This window comes from Cornus florida, unplaced genomic scaffold, assembly GCF_030987335.1.
Source record: "Cornus florida cultivar Cherokee Brave unplaced genomic scaffold, ASM3098733v1 CherokeeBrave_3.0.0_Hap2_Chr03, whole genome shotgun sequence".
Taxonomy (NCBI): Eukaryota; Viridiplantae; Streptophyta; class Magnoliopsida; order Cornales; family Cornaceae; genus Cornus; species Cornus florida.
Genome location: NW_026775573.1, coordinates 981,168 through 995,405, shown reverse-complemented (window position 1 = coordinate 995,405; position 14,238 = coordinate 981,168). Strand labels below are relative to the sequence as shown.

The 14,238-nt window shown below is 34.7% G+C and overlaps 2 protein-coding genes across 2 annotated transcripts; both read left to right on the top strand.

The window, feature by feature from the left end:
* LOC132298922 (ERAD-associated E3 ubiquitin-protein ligase HRD1-like) lies at positions 1–1,301 on the top strand. Its single transcript, XM_059795289.1, has 2 exons — positions 1–155; positions 401–1,301. Exon 2 carries the CDS (start codon positions 413–415, stop codon positions 1,079–1,081), a length of 669 nt encoding a protein of 222 aa, XP_059651272.1. The 5' UTR covers positions 1–155; positions 401–412; the 3' UTR covers positions 1,082–1,301.
* A 9,343-nt stretch (positions 1,302–10,644) lies between these two features.
* On the top strand, positions 10,645–11,942 carry LOC132298923 (ERAD-associated E3 ubiquitin-protein ligase HRD1-like). Its single transcript, XM_059795290.1, has 2 exons — positions 10,645–10,799; positions 11,045–11,942. The coding sequence occupies exon 2, from the start codon at positions 11,057–11,059 to the stop codon at positions 11,723–11,725; it is 669 nt and encodes a 222-aa protein (XP_059651273.1). The 5' UTR covers positions 10,645–10,799; positions 11,045–11,056; the 3' UTR covers positions 11,726–11,942.
* The last annotated feature ends 2,296 nt before the right edge of the window (positions 11,943–14,238 follow it).

Genomic DNA, 14,238 nt, shown 5'->3' with positions numbered 1-14,238 from the left:
TCTGTCCTCTTTCTGAAGTTATCTCTCTTCAAAAGCGGAGCACTATAAAAGCTGCCCTCTTCTTCCTTCCCTTCTCTACCATCTAAACTCCAAATCAGTCGTTGCTCATTCGGAGAAGCCAAAGACAACCTATACTTCTCTTTGATCGGGTTGAGGTAAATCATAATTACGATTATTTCAAATCCAATTTCGGTAGGATCTGATTATTTTTTGTTTGTTCTTCTTTTTAAATTTGGAATTTTTTTTTATTTTTTTTTTATAGTGTAATTTAATTTGTTGATGGCTGGCGAGCAATTTGTTATTTATTCCAGCAAATTACACCTAAGACAAAATTGAATATGTTTTGAGAATCTGAATTGTCCACCGCTTTCATCTCTCACCTCTGAACTTTTCTGTGCAGTACTTGAAGAAGATGTCAAGTAATCTAAGTCTTCATTCATGGGAGTTGCGTGAAGGATCACTTATTCTGGACGATTTTGTATCATTGAATGATATGGTAAAACTGGGACTTGAGAAGCTTGTCGTGGAACTACGAGTTCATCAACTGGAATTCGATAATAATTCTGGAGATTTACTAAATAACATCCGGAAAACTTATCTTAGACCCATGCCTTATGGCATTCTGCGGCGACATGATGATATCTGGCGCCATTTCTTCAATCGTATCCTTCTTGAGGGGGGAGTTTTGGGTTTGACTGATGAGATTATGATCGAAAAGATGATCTATTTTTCTCGTACTATTATTAAGAGTACAATTACTAGTACAGGTACAACTCGCAGTAACATCCAAGACCCTGTGCCTTTAATGATTATCGTAATGAGGGTGGAGGAAGAACCGGAAGTCGTCCACACATTCGTGCCAGCAAGTAAATCATCAATTGAGGCATTGGACAAGGTGGAGGTGGATAGTTCTTGTTCTATAGATCAGTGTGTAATATGTTTGGAAAAGTTTAGTTTTGGTGTTGGCATGGAATTGGTCACTCGAATGCCATGCTCCCATGTCTATCATGGAGATTGTATTGGTCATTGGCTGCAATTGAGTCATTACTGTCCGATTTGTCGCTTTGAGATGCCAACATGAACAAGAATATATTATGGAGATTGTATTGGTCATTGGCTGCAATTGAGTAATTACTGTCCGATTTGTCGCTTTGAGATGCCAACATGAACAAGAATATATTTTTATTATTATTTACGTAATGTAACGTAGATTGGATGAAAGAGACTGCATAAGGCAGAATAGCATTCATATGGTGTAATAGTTCTATGAAATAAATACTTCCTTTACTTCTGTTGTTGCATTCTTATTCTTTCACCTTTTTTTTTTTGGTTGTGTTACTTGATCCAGTTTGACCCGGATACAGTGTTCGTTTTGCATTCTTGTATTTGATATGATAACATGATGAAATGATGAATTAGAGAAAAGATTTAATTGAATTTGGTCCTGTGTTGGTTCAACAATTTCAAGAACTTCATTGATGTTGACACAAATTACTTGGTAACATTCAATGGTTTAATAACATACATGAAATAGTTCCCAGCCTGACAAAAACTTGTACTAGAAACATTCAATGGTTTAATAGGCCTCCCAGAAATTCTTGGTAACATTCAATGGTTTAATAACATATATGAAACAGTTCCCAGCCTGACAAAAACTTGTACTAGATATGCCAACTCTAGACATATCTGACCTGAGATGCCAACCCTAGTAACGTTTCTTTTTGTGGTTTTGATGGCACGAATACCTCAACTTCCGATGTGATTGAAGAGCATGTTGTAGGGCAACATCGACTTTCGCACCTTCTCGAAACAATGAGTCATACAATTGACAAACCGCGTTGACCCCTCCACCCTTCTCTCAGGCTCACTATCTTCCCAATCACTCCCTGGACTGGCAGCCTCTTCCTCTTCGTCTTCTACTTCATCCTCTCCAATATCAAACTTCCCATTCTCCAAAGCACTAGACTCCCTCGATACATTGAATGTTGTCAATGGACATATAACAGCTTTGGCACTGGAGCTAGGAAGGCCTTAATTAGAGATGGAGTAGCCCCACATTTACCCGTGCAAATTATAATCCTATCCCTCCAAGCTCCGGCCTGCAAGTTTCCACAAGATACAATGCAATGCTTAAATCAGCAGAAGAAAATTCAGCCATACTTTTGAAGAACTGACTTTTAGATTAATAATAGCTTCATTCACATATAACTTTTCTACTGAATATCTTTCTTTCTTTTGTTTTGTTATGTCAGCTTTCTTCCTTTAGTCCCTCAGCCTTCCAGCCTTCTAAGCAAGGAGTCGGCCTTCATTACCACGGTGGTTGCGGTTTTGGGGTGGAGAGTTAGGCATGGTAGGGGCATTTTTGGAAGAGTGAAAGGGTAAAATGGGTATTATATTAATTGAGAGGTATTTTTGTACAAATTGAAAAGAATAGGGATATTTTTTGCACATCTTTTTTAAATAGGAGGTAAAAATGCTATGAAAGGTATACTTCAAGAATGTTTCTTGCACTTACCCCAATAAAATACTTGTTCACTGCTTTCATTTCCCTCACCGCCCTTCAAATTTCTCTCTTTGTAAACCTAGTTACAGTTCCTCTTTTCTAGACCTAATACCCCATTCTACGATCCACCCAATAGGCATAATTTGCTTCTGAAATTTTGTGAGGTTATTGATCTTCTTTCCATGTTATTTAAAATTTTAAATACGTATTCAGATCTTAATAAATTCTTTATTTTTTATCTTACTTTTTAGCAAAATCTTCAATATATACACACACACACACCTTGTTAGATACATGTTTGATATATTTCTTGGATAATCTGTGCAGTAGTTGAAGATGTCAAGTAATCTAAGGCTTTATGAATGGCAGTTGCGTGAAGCACTTACTCGGGACGATTTTGCATCATGGAATGATTCGGTACGACTGGGACTCGACAAATTTATCGTGGAACTACGAGTTCTTAAACTATCATTCGATGATAATTCTGGAGATTTACTAAATGTCATTCGGAATTCTTATTGTCGATTCATGTCTAGCGTTCTGCTACAACATGATCATATTGTAAGCTCTTTCTTCTCTCGCATCCTTGTTGAGGGGGGAGTCTTGGGTTTGATTGATGAGATTAAGATTGATCAGATGCTCTCTTTTCTTGGACTATTGCAACTCCCACTAACTTTCACGACCCTTTGCCCTTGATGATTATCCATATGGCTGTGGGGGAAGGAACGGAAGTCGTCCACAAAGCGTTCTTCAATCGGATGCCAGCAAGTAAATCATTCATTGAGGCATTGGAGAAGGTGGTGATGATTGATAGTTGTTGTTCAATGGATCAGTGTATGCTGTGTTCCAAGAAGTTTAGTTTTACTGTTTGCATGACATTAGTTACTTGACTACTGTAACAACCCTAAGCTGAATATTAAATATATAAAAAAAAATCGGTATGGCCTTCGCTAAAAAGGGGTCTACAACAACCCCACAAAATACCAACAAGAGTTATAGTTTACAATACATGACCATGGCTTGCAAAATGCATACACTTCACTATGGTTTTGAGACTTTACAAAAGTGTAGCAAATATACAAAAGATAGCAATATATATATATATATATATATATATATATATATATATATATATTGCTATCTTTTGTATATTTGCTACACTTTTGTAAAGTCTCAAAACCATAGTGAAGTGTATATATATATATATATATATAGTCCTCCTTAAGTTTGTGAAGGGTCTTCATCTCTTACTTCCTTCTTGAGTCCTGAAAAAAAATGTTAGATGTAATGGGGTGAGCAAATTGCTCAGTAAGTGGTGCCTAAGACACACCTCTTGTGACTCCGTAAATCTAAATAATGAATAAAAATAGAGGATAGGGGTCATGCTTTGCCGGAAAAGAATATAACATAAATTCCAATTTCAAATAAACAATGCCATGCCATGATATGCAATGTCATGTATGTCGCTCCCCATTTTTAAAATTCAAATCCATCGCTTTTCAAACTGTTAATATAATCCGTCGGATTGGCTACTGTCCCTGACCCTTGGTACCCCAGCGGCGTCATTTGGGGTCCAGCTAGCTCAACCACGCTAGAGTGATTTCCCTAGTTACCTCTAGGTCATATTAACACCTGGGCCCTTTGGTGACTTCGCGACGACCGAATTTTCTCAAAATCATTTCATCAAAATTCTTCCCAAAAATCCTTTTTCTTTTATTTTAAATAATTTCTCTTCATTCGCACCCACTGAAATGCATACATGTCTCATACTTTCAATACTGTGATAATAAGGGATTTTCATACAACACAATTAAGCATGCCTTACAAGAAATTCTAAGAAAAATTACACATGCTTCCATACATCATTTCTTGCAAGTTAACACCCAATAGATATAAGGAATCAATAATTAGGCATGTTTTCCATGTAAATCAACGAATACACATAATTACATGCTTTACATACATAATTAAATTATTTAAGAGACAACCAACTCAAATTAAGCATGCATAATAACAATTTTAATTAAAAAAAAAAACTCAAAAAGGTGCAAGAAAGTGGGAATTAGAAACCCCTACCTTAAAAAAAAAATTTCATCACTAGATGATCAAAGCCTCAAGCTCCGACCTATCTACAAGTTCTTGGACCTCTCTCAGTCTCCTCAAACTCTCTCTGCTCACTCTCTCTTTCTCAGCTCACTCTCTCTGTCCTCAAACACTCTCTTTTATAAATCTTCTCTAATTTTCTCTCTCTCCGTATTCATTTAGTGCAGTACACTACTGAATATATAATGGCAATCCCACAGACACAAAAATTGCTCACTATACCAAAAAACAAACATCTCATTTCTATATATCAGACCAAATCCACGTGAAGCCCACAGATTTCTGGGCAAACAAATCAGTTAATGGGTCCTGTTCCATTGCTTGCTATCAGATATTGAACATATAAATATATGTAGAATGCATCTCCAAAAAAAAAATCAGCATGTGTAATTGAATGGGACCCGCCAATATCCCATCATCACCAATTCAATCTTCTTTCCTCTCTCACTTCGGCTGGCAGCCCATTATCACACCAAATTACATTTATATATATATATATATATATAAAGGTCACTAAAACCAAATCAAGCAACTTTACTGAAACCGGCCAATGAAACATTACCAATTCTAAACCTTTTCTACTAAAGTCGGCCTCGGCCCTCCGCTCCATTTCTCCTTCCACTACTTCAATCAGATGCAATCAAAAAATATAATATACCTATGCACAATTTTTGACAATTATCAAACCCATTAGCACCATACGATATATATATATATATATATATAAATTATACCTCTACAAAATTAAAGATTTACCAATTCCTAAATTCAAGACCCAATATCTCTAATAATCAATCTTTAAGAATTAGAAATCAAAAAAAATAAATTAAAAACATCCTGAAAATCCGAATTGTCACAACTACCATGCTCGCACGTCTATCATGAAAATTGTATTGTTGATTGGCTGCAGACAAGTCACTTCTGCCCAATTTGTCGTACTCCATTGCCACCTTGAAGAATGACTATTATTATTTGTAGATGTAGATCGGATGAAAGAGACTACATAAAGGTGTACTAGCCATTCAATTTTTTTATGAAAAAATTACTATTTACGTCTGTTGTTGCATTCTTATTCTTTTCCTTCGATTTGTTATTTATTTATTATTAATGAGTCAAAACCAAATTTTTAAAATTAAAAAAATATATATGTATGCAATGTGTCTCTTTTTCAATCCATGCGACGACGACGAAAGTGGACACAATTGAACCCAATTTTGCAACTGGGCCCGTTAGGAGGCTCCATTTCCGGTGTATCATCTTCTCCTCTCTCTCTTCCAACTACGTTGTGGAATTTGTGATCTGGCATGCCTTTTTCAAATACTAGGCTATAAATACTTTCGGGTTGGGCTGGGCTTCTACATAATCTTAGCAACAGTAGTCCATCAACAAACTACTAGAGCCACAACAATACAAAATTAATTAATTTTATACTATAAACTTATGTAAACATGTCCACATAAGAAGAAAAAAAATTACAGACACGAGAATTTTGAATGTCTCACCACTAAACACTAAATTGTAATACGCTATTATATATATATAGTAAAATGATTTTAAAGCTGAGGACATAGGCATAATTCTTAGATCTAGAATTATTACTTTTAATTGCTCAATACATAATAAATATATATATATGTATAAAAAAAATTAAAAAAAAAACCAGCACATTTTAAAAAATATATATATTAATGACCAATCTGGTCAGACAATTCTGCCCAACTATTGTCCAAAAATCACCCTTATTAGTATTTTTTTTTAAAGATGTTTAGTTACTTGTTTACCACGGGTAAGTATGTAAACGCTAAAGCGTTCCTTTTCTAACGTAACCAAAGCATTATTTTAGAGTAACTCAACCAAAAAAAAATCAGTTTGTCTTCACTCTCTATACCTCTCTCTCTCTCTCTCAAGTCGTCTTATAGGGTGTAATAGCATTCATAGAGTGTAATAGCATTCAATTGTTCTATGAAAAAATATACTATCTTTTTACTTTTGTTGTTGCATTTTTATTCTTTTCTTTTTTTCTATTAATGAGTCAAAACTAGAAAAAAATAAATAAATTAATAAATTAATATGCAATACTATTGTAGTTCATCTCTTTATCAATGTCTTTCTTTTACCCTCAAAATCTCTAGAACTTTCTGGACCGGATATGTCTCTTTTTATTATAACCATGCCCCAAAAATTATGTTAAAGACATCCATGTTCAGTTTTTGACTTTCATTGTTAGTTCACTCCTTACATAGTTCCTATTGAATACCTCTCTTTCTATATATATATATATGCCACTGCTCCTATTTCCTTCTTTAGTTCTTCACCCTGCAATCAAACTAAGAAAATAAAGTTATAATCCTGAAATTTGTGCATCAAATAAAGATGCATAACCAAGGGAGTAAATTTGTTTTGCTATTCAGCAGTTAATTGTAATTCATCTCTTTATCAATGTCTTTCTTTTACCCTCAAAATCTTCATAACTTTTTGGACCGGATATGACGTCTCTCTTTTCATTATAACCATGTCCCAAAAATTATGTTAAAGACATCAATGTTCAATTTTTGGCTTTCATTATTTCTTTCCTTAGTTTTCTAACAATAAAATTGACATTACTTTTTTGGCTTCTCAACCAGGCAGAGATAAGAGGTGGTTCAGAGTAGATTGTAATTATAATTCTTTCTTATTTTTGTTCATCCCCCTGTTACCACAAAAACAGAAAGAGATTAAAGCAATTTTCAAATTTTTAACTCCTCTTCCCACCCACATAGTTGCCTTTTCTTCATTTTCTACGTAAACTGTGAAGCATGTGAGGGCATTCATATAGTAACATGCTTTTCACCATTCATTTCCACTCGATATGTTGGTTCCATTTCAAATAGCCACCATGAAATAGCAACTAGACACACAAGCAAATGTATCAGCGTCAGCTTTATTCAAATTTTTGCTTGCATGTCAAGTTGTGGTTGGCTGAGACCATGTAATAATTTCTGGTTGAAGAGTTGTAAAACCATACACTGACAGAACATATGGACTACTGCTACTCTCATGGCCAAGTTTCTCTGTACTTTCAACTTTCAATCACTGGCCTTTCATGTCACTTAAACAGCCAAGTGTTTCAAAAAATTGACATTAAACAATAAATTCAATATCAGTACCAAATAAGTGGCTCTTCATAACTAAATCTCTTAATAGACTATCTAACTTCACACACACATTCACAAACAAAAAGGCATGGCAGAGTGATATTTTTCTTATGTAAATTCACTGCCACCAATATAACCAAATATAAAAACAAGAACACTAAGAAATGTATCAGTATCCAGCGGCTAATAGGAAATAAAGCAACAAATAGCAAGGCAAAAGAATGTGCTCTACATACCAAACAATTCACAGAATAAACCAATATCAATCCCAAAATCCAGCTAAATTTAGCTCCTTTTGATAAAAAAGAATCTACCACATTCAATGGGACATCATGAAAAGTGAAAAAAAAAAAAAAAAAAAAAAAAAGTGTTTTCCACTGCCATGTAAATACATACCAATCAGAAGCAAATCCCTTTTCCATTCTAGTGCCAATGAAACCATGAATAAAGATAATGATTCACACCCACCTCATGCTTCAATTCTCAATCCAAAAAGCCACCAAAGATGAGGAAAGAGAAGGATTGTGGAAGAGTACATTCAGAGCAAGAGCAATAAAGCGGAAGAGAAGCCAAGGGTGAAAGAAGAAGAAGAAACAAACATGGAAGAGATTGGAACTGGTCACGGGACTAGCAGGCATCTTTTTTTTTGGGTTAAAATTAGCAGGCATCTTTCCTCTGCAGGAAGTCTACAATTGGATTAAATCTGTTTTAGTGAGGACTCATATTTACTGGTCTAGCATTTTTGTTCTCCATAAAGCTGTCATCACTGAGCTTAACTGTATTTTCAGAAGATATTTTTTGGACAGGAACTGAGCTGAAAAAACATGGAGCTAAAATTGCTAGCACTACAATATTTAAGCCAAAAATCATACTAGCATTTGGGTGAAGACTTACTTCGTTAAGACTCAGAGTTCCTGGGATTTGAAGATTATGCAAACAAGTTGATGGCTTCAGTTCAAAGGGCCTAGCTACGCAATTCATCAAATGCAAGGCCTGCAATGGATCTTCTTCTACCTACTTATGGCCACACGACCAATTAAATGGTCCTCTCTGCAACAGAATCTCTGAAAGCTTCTGGCTCGCTCTCCATGGGACTAATTACCAAGCAAACCAAAGTCTTGGGGTATTTCATGTTCACTGCCCCATCTCCTTCATTTCATTAACCAACACCATCATTCCATTCTACCTCCATCTCCCATTGTATTGTGTGTTCTCTAATTAGTTTTTTTTTGTGTGTTTAACACAGCGTTGTATATTTTCCACCAATTGTACTACCAACTGTTATTTTTATTTAATTTTGAACCCTATTTTTCTTGTGTTAGGTAAGTATTTGCACACCTTTCATAATATTTCACAAAATTGTTGCGACTCAAACACAATAAAAATTGTATAGCTGAGCGAGATGTTTTGTCATTTTCAATGAGCAAGTATATAACACCATCTAATATATAGTTTAAATTTTGGGTTGATAGCAAATTTTCTTTTAATTACACTTAGTATTTCAGTTAAATTCAGTACTAAATTCTGTGTGCCGTGAAATGCCCATATGAGTGGAATTGGGCACGTTGTATATTATATTTAATATTTAGAGAATAATATTTATACATATAAAATCAATGTTTATGAGGGTATAAATATAAATATGAAAATAAATAAGTGACAACGTATGTAGAGAAATATATTTTTGGAATGAGGTTAAATTAATAAAATACGTATATAGAATTTAAGGAAACTTTTTTTTTTTTTTAATTTATTTTTATAAGACGCTTAGTTACTCGTTTACCACACGGGTAAGAATAACACCAAAGCGTTCCTTTTCTAACCTAACTAGTATAAATAATATTATGTATTTTTTTTCTTTATTTTTAATAAACTGACGTGCAAATATAATTCCTTATAACCTTAGAATTCATTTATCACTCTAAAACCTAATAAAAACTACTTGTCCACCGCCTCTCAGCCTTCAATTTGTTCTCATTGTAAACCTAATTAAGTAGCTAATTCGGAAAAGCTGAAGCTAACCCATAGTTCTCTCCGTCTCAAATCGCATTCTTGAATTTCAGGTAAATCATGATTACTTCTGTTGTTGCATTCTTATTCCTTTTTTTTCCCCGATTAATGAGTCAAAACCAGAAAAAAAAAATAAAATAAAATAAAAAATTTGTATGCAATACTATTGTAGTTCATCTCTTTATCAATGTGCTTCTTTTACCCTCAGAATTTTCATAACTTTTTGAACCGGATATGACGTGTCTCTTTTCATTACAACCATGTCCCAAAAATTATGTTAAAGACATGTTCAATTTTTGGCTTTCATTATTTCTTTCCTTAGTTTTCTAACAATAAAATTGACATTACCTTTTTGGCTTCTCAACCAGGCAGAGATAAGAGTGGTTCAGAGTAGATTGTAATTATAATTCTTTCTTATTTTTGTTCATCCCCCCGTTACCACAAAAACAGAAAGAGATTAAAGCAACTTTCAAATTTTTAACTTCTCTTCCCATTTTAAATTATTTAAATACATTAATATTTTTTTATATGTTTAAATACTTATTAAACACAATATTAAATACTATAATATTTAATCATGTGCGACTAGTAATAATAAATGTTTAAAAATTTGACAAAAAAAGGATGGAAACCTTAGGATTCCAGTATTCTTCTTTATTTTTTATAAACTACCATATAAATATAATTCCTTGTAATCTTAGGATTCCACGACTCTTATAAATTCCAAGTGAAAAAAGGATTTTTACCTGACTAAAAGTTAATTTGGTTACATTATAACTAAGGGTAAAAAAGAGGATTTTAAATCTAATTAGCAATTGTTTTCCTAGTATGATTAGTATTGGACTATTGTCACACAGCTTATATAATATACACACCACACTGGCCCCTTGCGTTTCTGTCCTCTTTCTGAAGTTATCTCTCTTCAAAAGCGGAGCACTATAAAAGCTGCCCTCTTCTTCCTTCCCTTCTCTACCATCTAAACTCCAAATCAGTCGTTGCTCATTCGGAGAAGCCAAAGACAACCTATACTTCTCTTTGATCGGGTTGAGGTAAATCATAATTACGATTATTTCAAATCCAATTTCGGTAGGATCTGATTATTTTTTGTTTGTTCTTCTTTTTAAATTTGGAATTTTTTTTTATTTTTTTTTTATAGTGTAATTTAATTTGTTGATGGCTGGCGAGCAATTTGTTATTTATTCCAGCAAATTACACCTAAGACAAAATTGAATATGTTTTGAGAATCTGAATTGTCCACCGCTTTCATCTCTCACCTCTGAACTTTTCTGTGCAGTACTTGAAGAAGATGTCAAGTAATCTAAGTCTTCATTCATGGGAGTTGCGTGAAGGATCACTTATTCTGGACGATTTTGTATCATTGAATGATATGGTAAAACTGGGACTTGAGAAGCTTGTCGTGGAACTACGAGTTCATCAACTGGAATTCGATAATAATTCTGGAGATTTACTAAATAACATCCGGAAAACTTATCTTAGACCCATGCCTTATGGCATTCTGCGGCGACATGATGATATCTGGCGCCATTTCTTCAATCGTATCCTTCTTGAGGGGGGAGTTTTGGGTTTGACTGATGAGATTATGATCGAAAAGATGATCTATTTTTCTCGTACTATTATTAAGAGTACAATTACTAGTACAGGTACAACTCGCAGTAACATCCAAGACCCTGTGCCTTTAATGATTATCGTAATGAGGGTGGAGGAAGAACCGGAAGTCGTCCACACATTCGTGCCAGCAAGTAAATCATCAATTGAGGCATTGGACAAGGTGGAGGTGGATAGTTCTTGTTCTATAGATCAGTGTGTAATATGTTTGGAAAAGTTTAGTTTTGGTGTTGGCATGGAATTGGTCACTCGAATGCCATGCTCCCATGTCTATCATGGAGATTGTATTGGTCATTGGCTGCAATTGAGTCATTACTGTCCGATTTGTCGCTTTGAGATGCCAACATGAACAAGAATATATTATGGAGATTGTATTGGTCATTGGCTGCAATTGAGTAATTACTGTCCGATTTGTCGCTTTGAGATGCCAACATGAACAAGAATATATTTTTATTATTATTTACGTAATGTAATGTAGATGGATGAAAGAGACTGCATAAGGCAGAATAGCATTCATATGGTGTAATAGTTCTATGAAATAAATACTTCCTTTACTTCTGTTGTTGCATTCTTATTCTTTCACCTTTTTTTTTTTGGTTGTGTTACTTGATCCAGTTTGACCCGGATACAGTGTTCGTTTTGCATTCTTGTATTTGATATGATAACATGATGAAATGATGAATTAGAGAAAAGATTTAATTGAATTTGGTCCTGTGTTGGTTCAACAATTTCAAGAACTTCATTGATGTTGACACAAATTACTTGGTAACATTCAATGGTTTAATAACATACATGAAATAGTTCCCAGCCTGACAAAAACTTGTACTAGAAACATTCAATGGTTTAATAGGCCTCCCAGAAATTCTTGGTAACATTCAATGGTTTAATAACATATATGAAATAGTTCCCAGCCTGACAAAAACTTGTACTAGATATGCCAACTCTAGACATATCTGACCTGAGATGCCAACCCTAGTAACGTTTCTTTTTGTGGTTTTGATGGCACGAATACCTCAACTTCCGATGTGATTGAAGAGCATGTTGTAGGGCAACATCGACTTTCGCACCTTCTCGAAACAATGAGTCATACAATTGACAAACCGCGTTGACCCCTCCACCCTTCTCTCAGGCTCACTATCTTCCCAATCACTCCCTGGACTGGCAGCCTCTTCCTCTTCGTCTTCTACTTCATCCTCTCCAATATCAAACTTCCCATTCTCCAAAGCACTAGACTCCCTCGATACATTGAATGTTGTCAATGGACATATAACAGCTTTGGCACTGGAGCTAGGAAGGCCTTAATTAGAGATGGAGTAGCCCCACATTTACCCGTGCAAATTATAATCCTATCCCTCCAAGCTCCGGCCTGCAAGTTTCCACAAGATACAATGCAATGCTTAAATCAGCAGAAGAAAATTCAGCCATACTTTTGAAGAACTGACTTTTAGATTAATAATAGCTTCATTCACATATAACTTTTCTACTGAATATCTTTCTTTCTTTTGTTTTGTTATGTCAGCTTTCTTCCTTTAGTCCCTCAGCCTTCCAGCCTTCTAAGCAAGGAGTCGGTCTTCATTACCACGGTGGTTGCGGTTTTGGGGTGGAGAGTTAGGCATGGTAGGGGCATTTTTGGAAGAGTGAAAGGGTAAAATGGGTATTATATTAATTGAGAGGTATTTTTGTACAAATTGAAAAGAATAGGGATATTTTTTGCACATCTTTTTTAAATAGGAGGTAAAAATGCTATGAAAGGTATACTTCAAGAATGTTTCTTGCACTTACCCCAATAAAATACTTGTTCACTGCTTTCATTTCCCTCACCGCCCTTCAAATTTCTCTCTTTGTAAACCTAGTTACAGTTCCTCTTTTCTAGACCTAATACCCCATTCTACGATCCACCCAATAGGCATAATTTGCTTCTGAAATTTTGTGAGGTTATTGATCTTCTTTCCATGTTATTTAAAATTTTAAATACGTATTCAGATCTTAATAAATTCTTTATTTTTTATCTTACTTTTTAGCAAAATCTTCAATATATACACACACACACACCTTGTTAGATACATGTTTGATATATTTCTTGGATAATCTGTGCAGTAGTTGAAGATGTCAAGTAATCTAAGGCTTTATGAATGGCAGTTGCGTGAAGCACTTACTCGGGACGATTTTGCATCATGGAATGATTCGGTACGACTGGGACTCGACAAATTTATCGTGGAACTACGAGTTCTTAAACTATCATTCGATGATAATTCTGGAGATTTACTAAATGTCATTCGGAATTCTTATTGTCGATTCATGTCTAGCGTTCTGCTACAACATGATCATATTGTAAGCTCTTTCTTCTCTCGCATCCTTGTTGAGGGGGGAGTCTTGGGTTTGATTGATGAGATTAAGATTGATCAGATGCTCTCTTTTCTTGGACTATTGCAACTCCCACTAACTTTCACGACCCTTTGCCCTTGATGATTATCGATATGGCTGTGGGGGAAGGAACGGAAGTCGTCCACAAAGCGTTCTTCAATCGGATGCCAGCAAGTAAATCATTCATTGAGGCATTGGAGAAGGTGGTGATGATTGATAGTTGTTGTTCAATGGATCAGTGTATGCTGTGTTCCAAGAAGTTTAGTTTTACTGTTTGCATGACATTAGTTACTTGACTACTGTAACAACCCTAAGCTGAATATTAAATATATAAAAAAAAATCGGTATGGCCTTCGCTAAAAAGGGGTCTACAACAACCCCACAAAATACCAACAAGAGTTATAGTTTACAATACATGACCATGGCTTGCAAAATGCATACACTTCACTATGGTTTTGAGACTTTACAAAAGTGTAGCAAATATACAAAAGATAGCAA

Bases quoted from the DNA above. Each gene is read 5' to 3' on its own strand.
- LOC132298923 (XM_059795290.1), top strand. From the start codon at position 11,057: ATGTCAAGTAATCTAAGTCTTCATTCATGGGAGTTGCGTGAAGGATCA.
- LOC132298922 (XM_059795289.1), top strand. From the start codon at position 413: ATGTCAAGTAATCTAAGTCTTCATTCATGGGAGTTGCGTGAAGGATCA.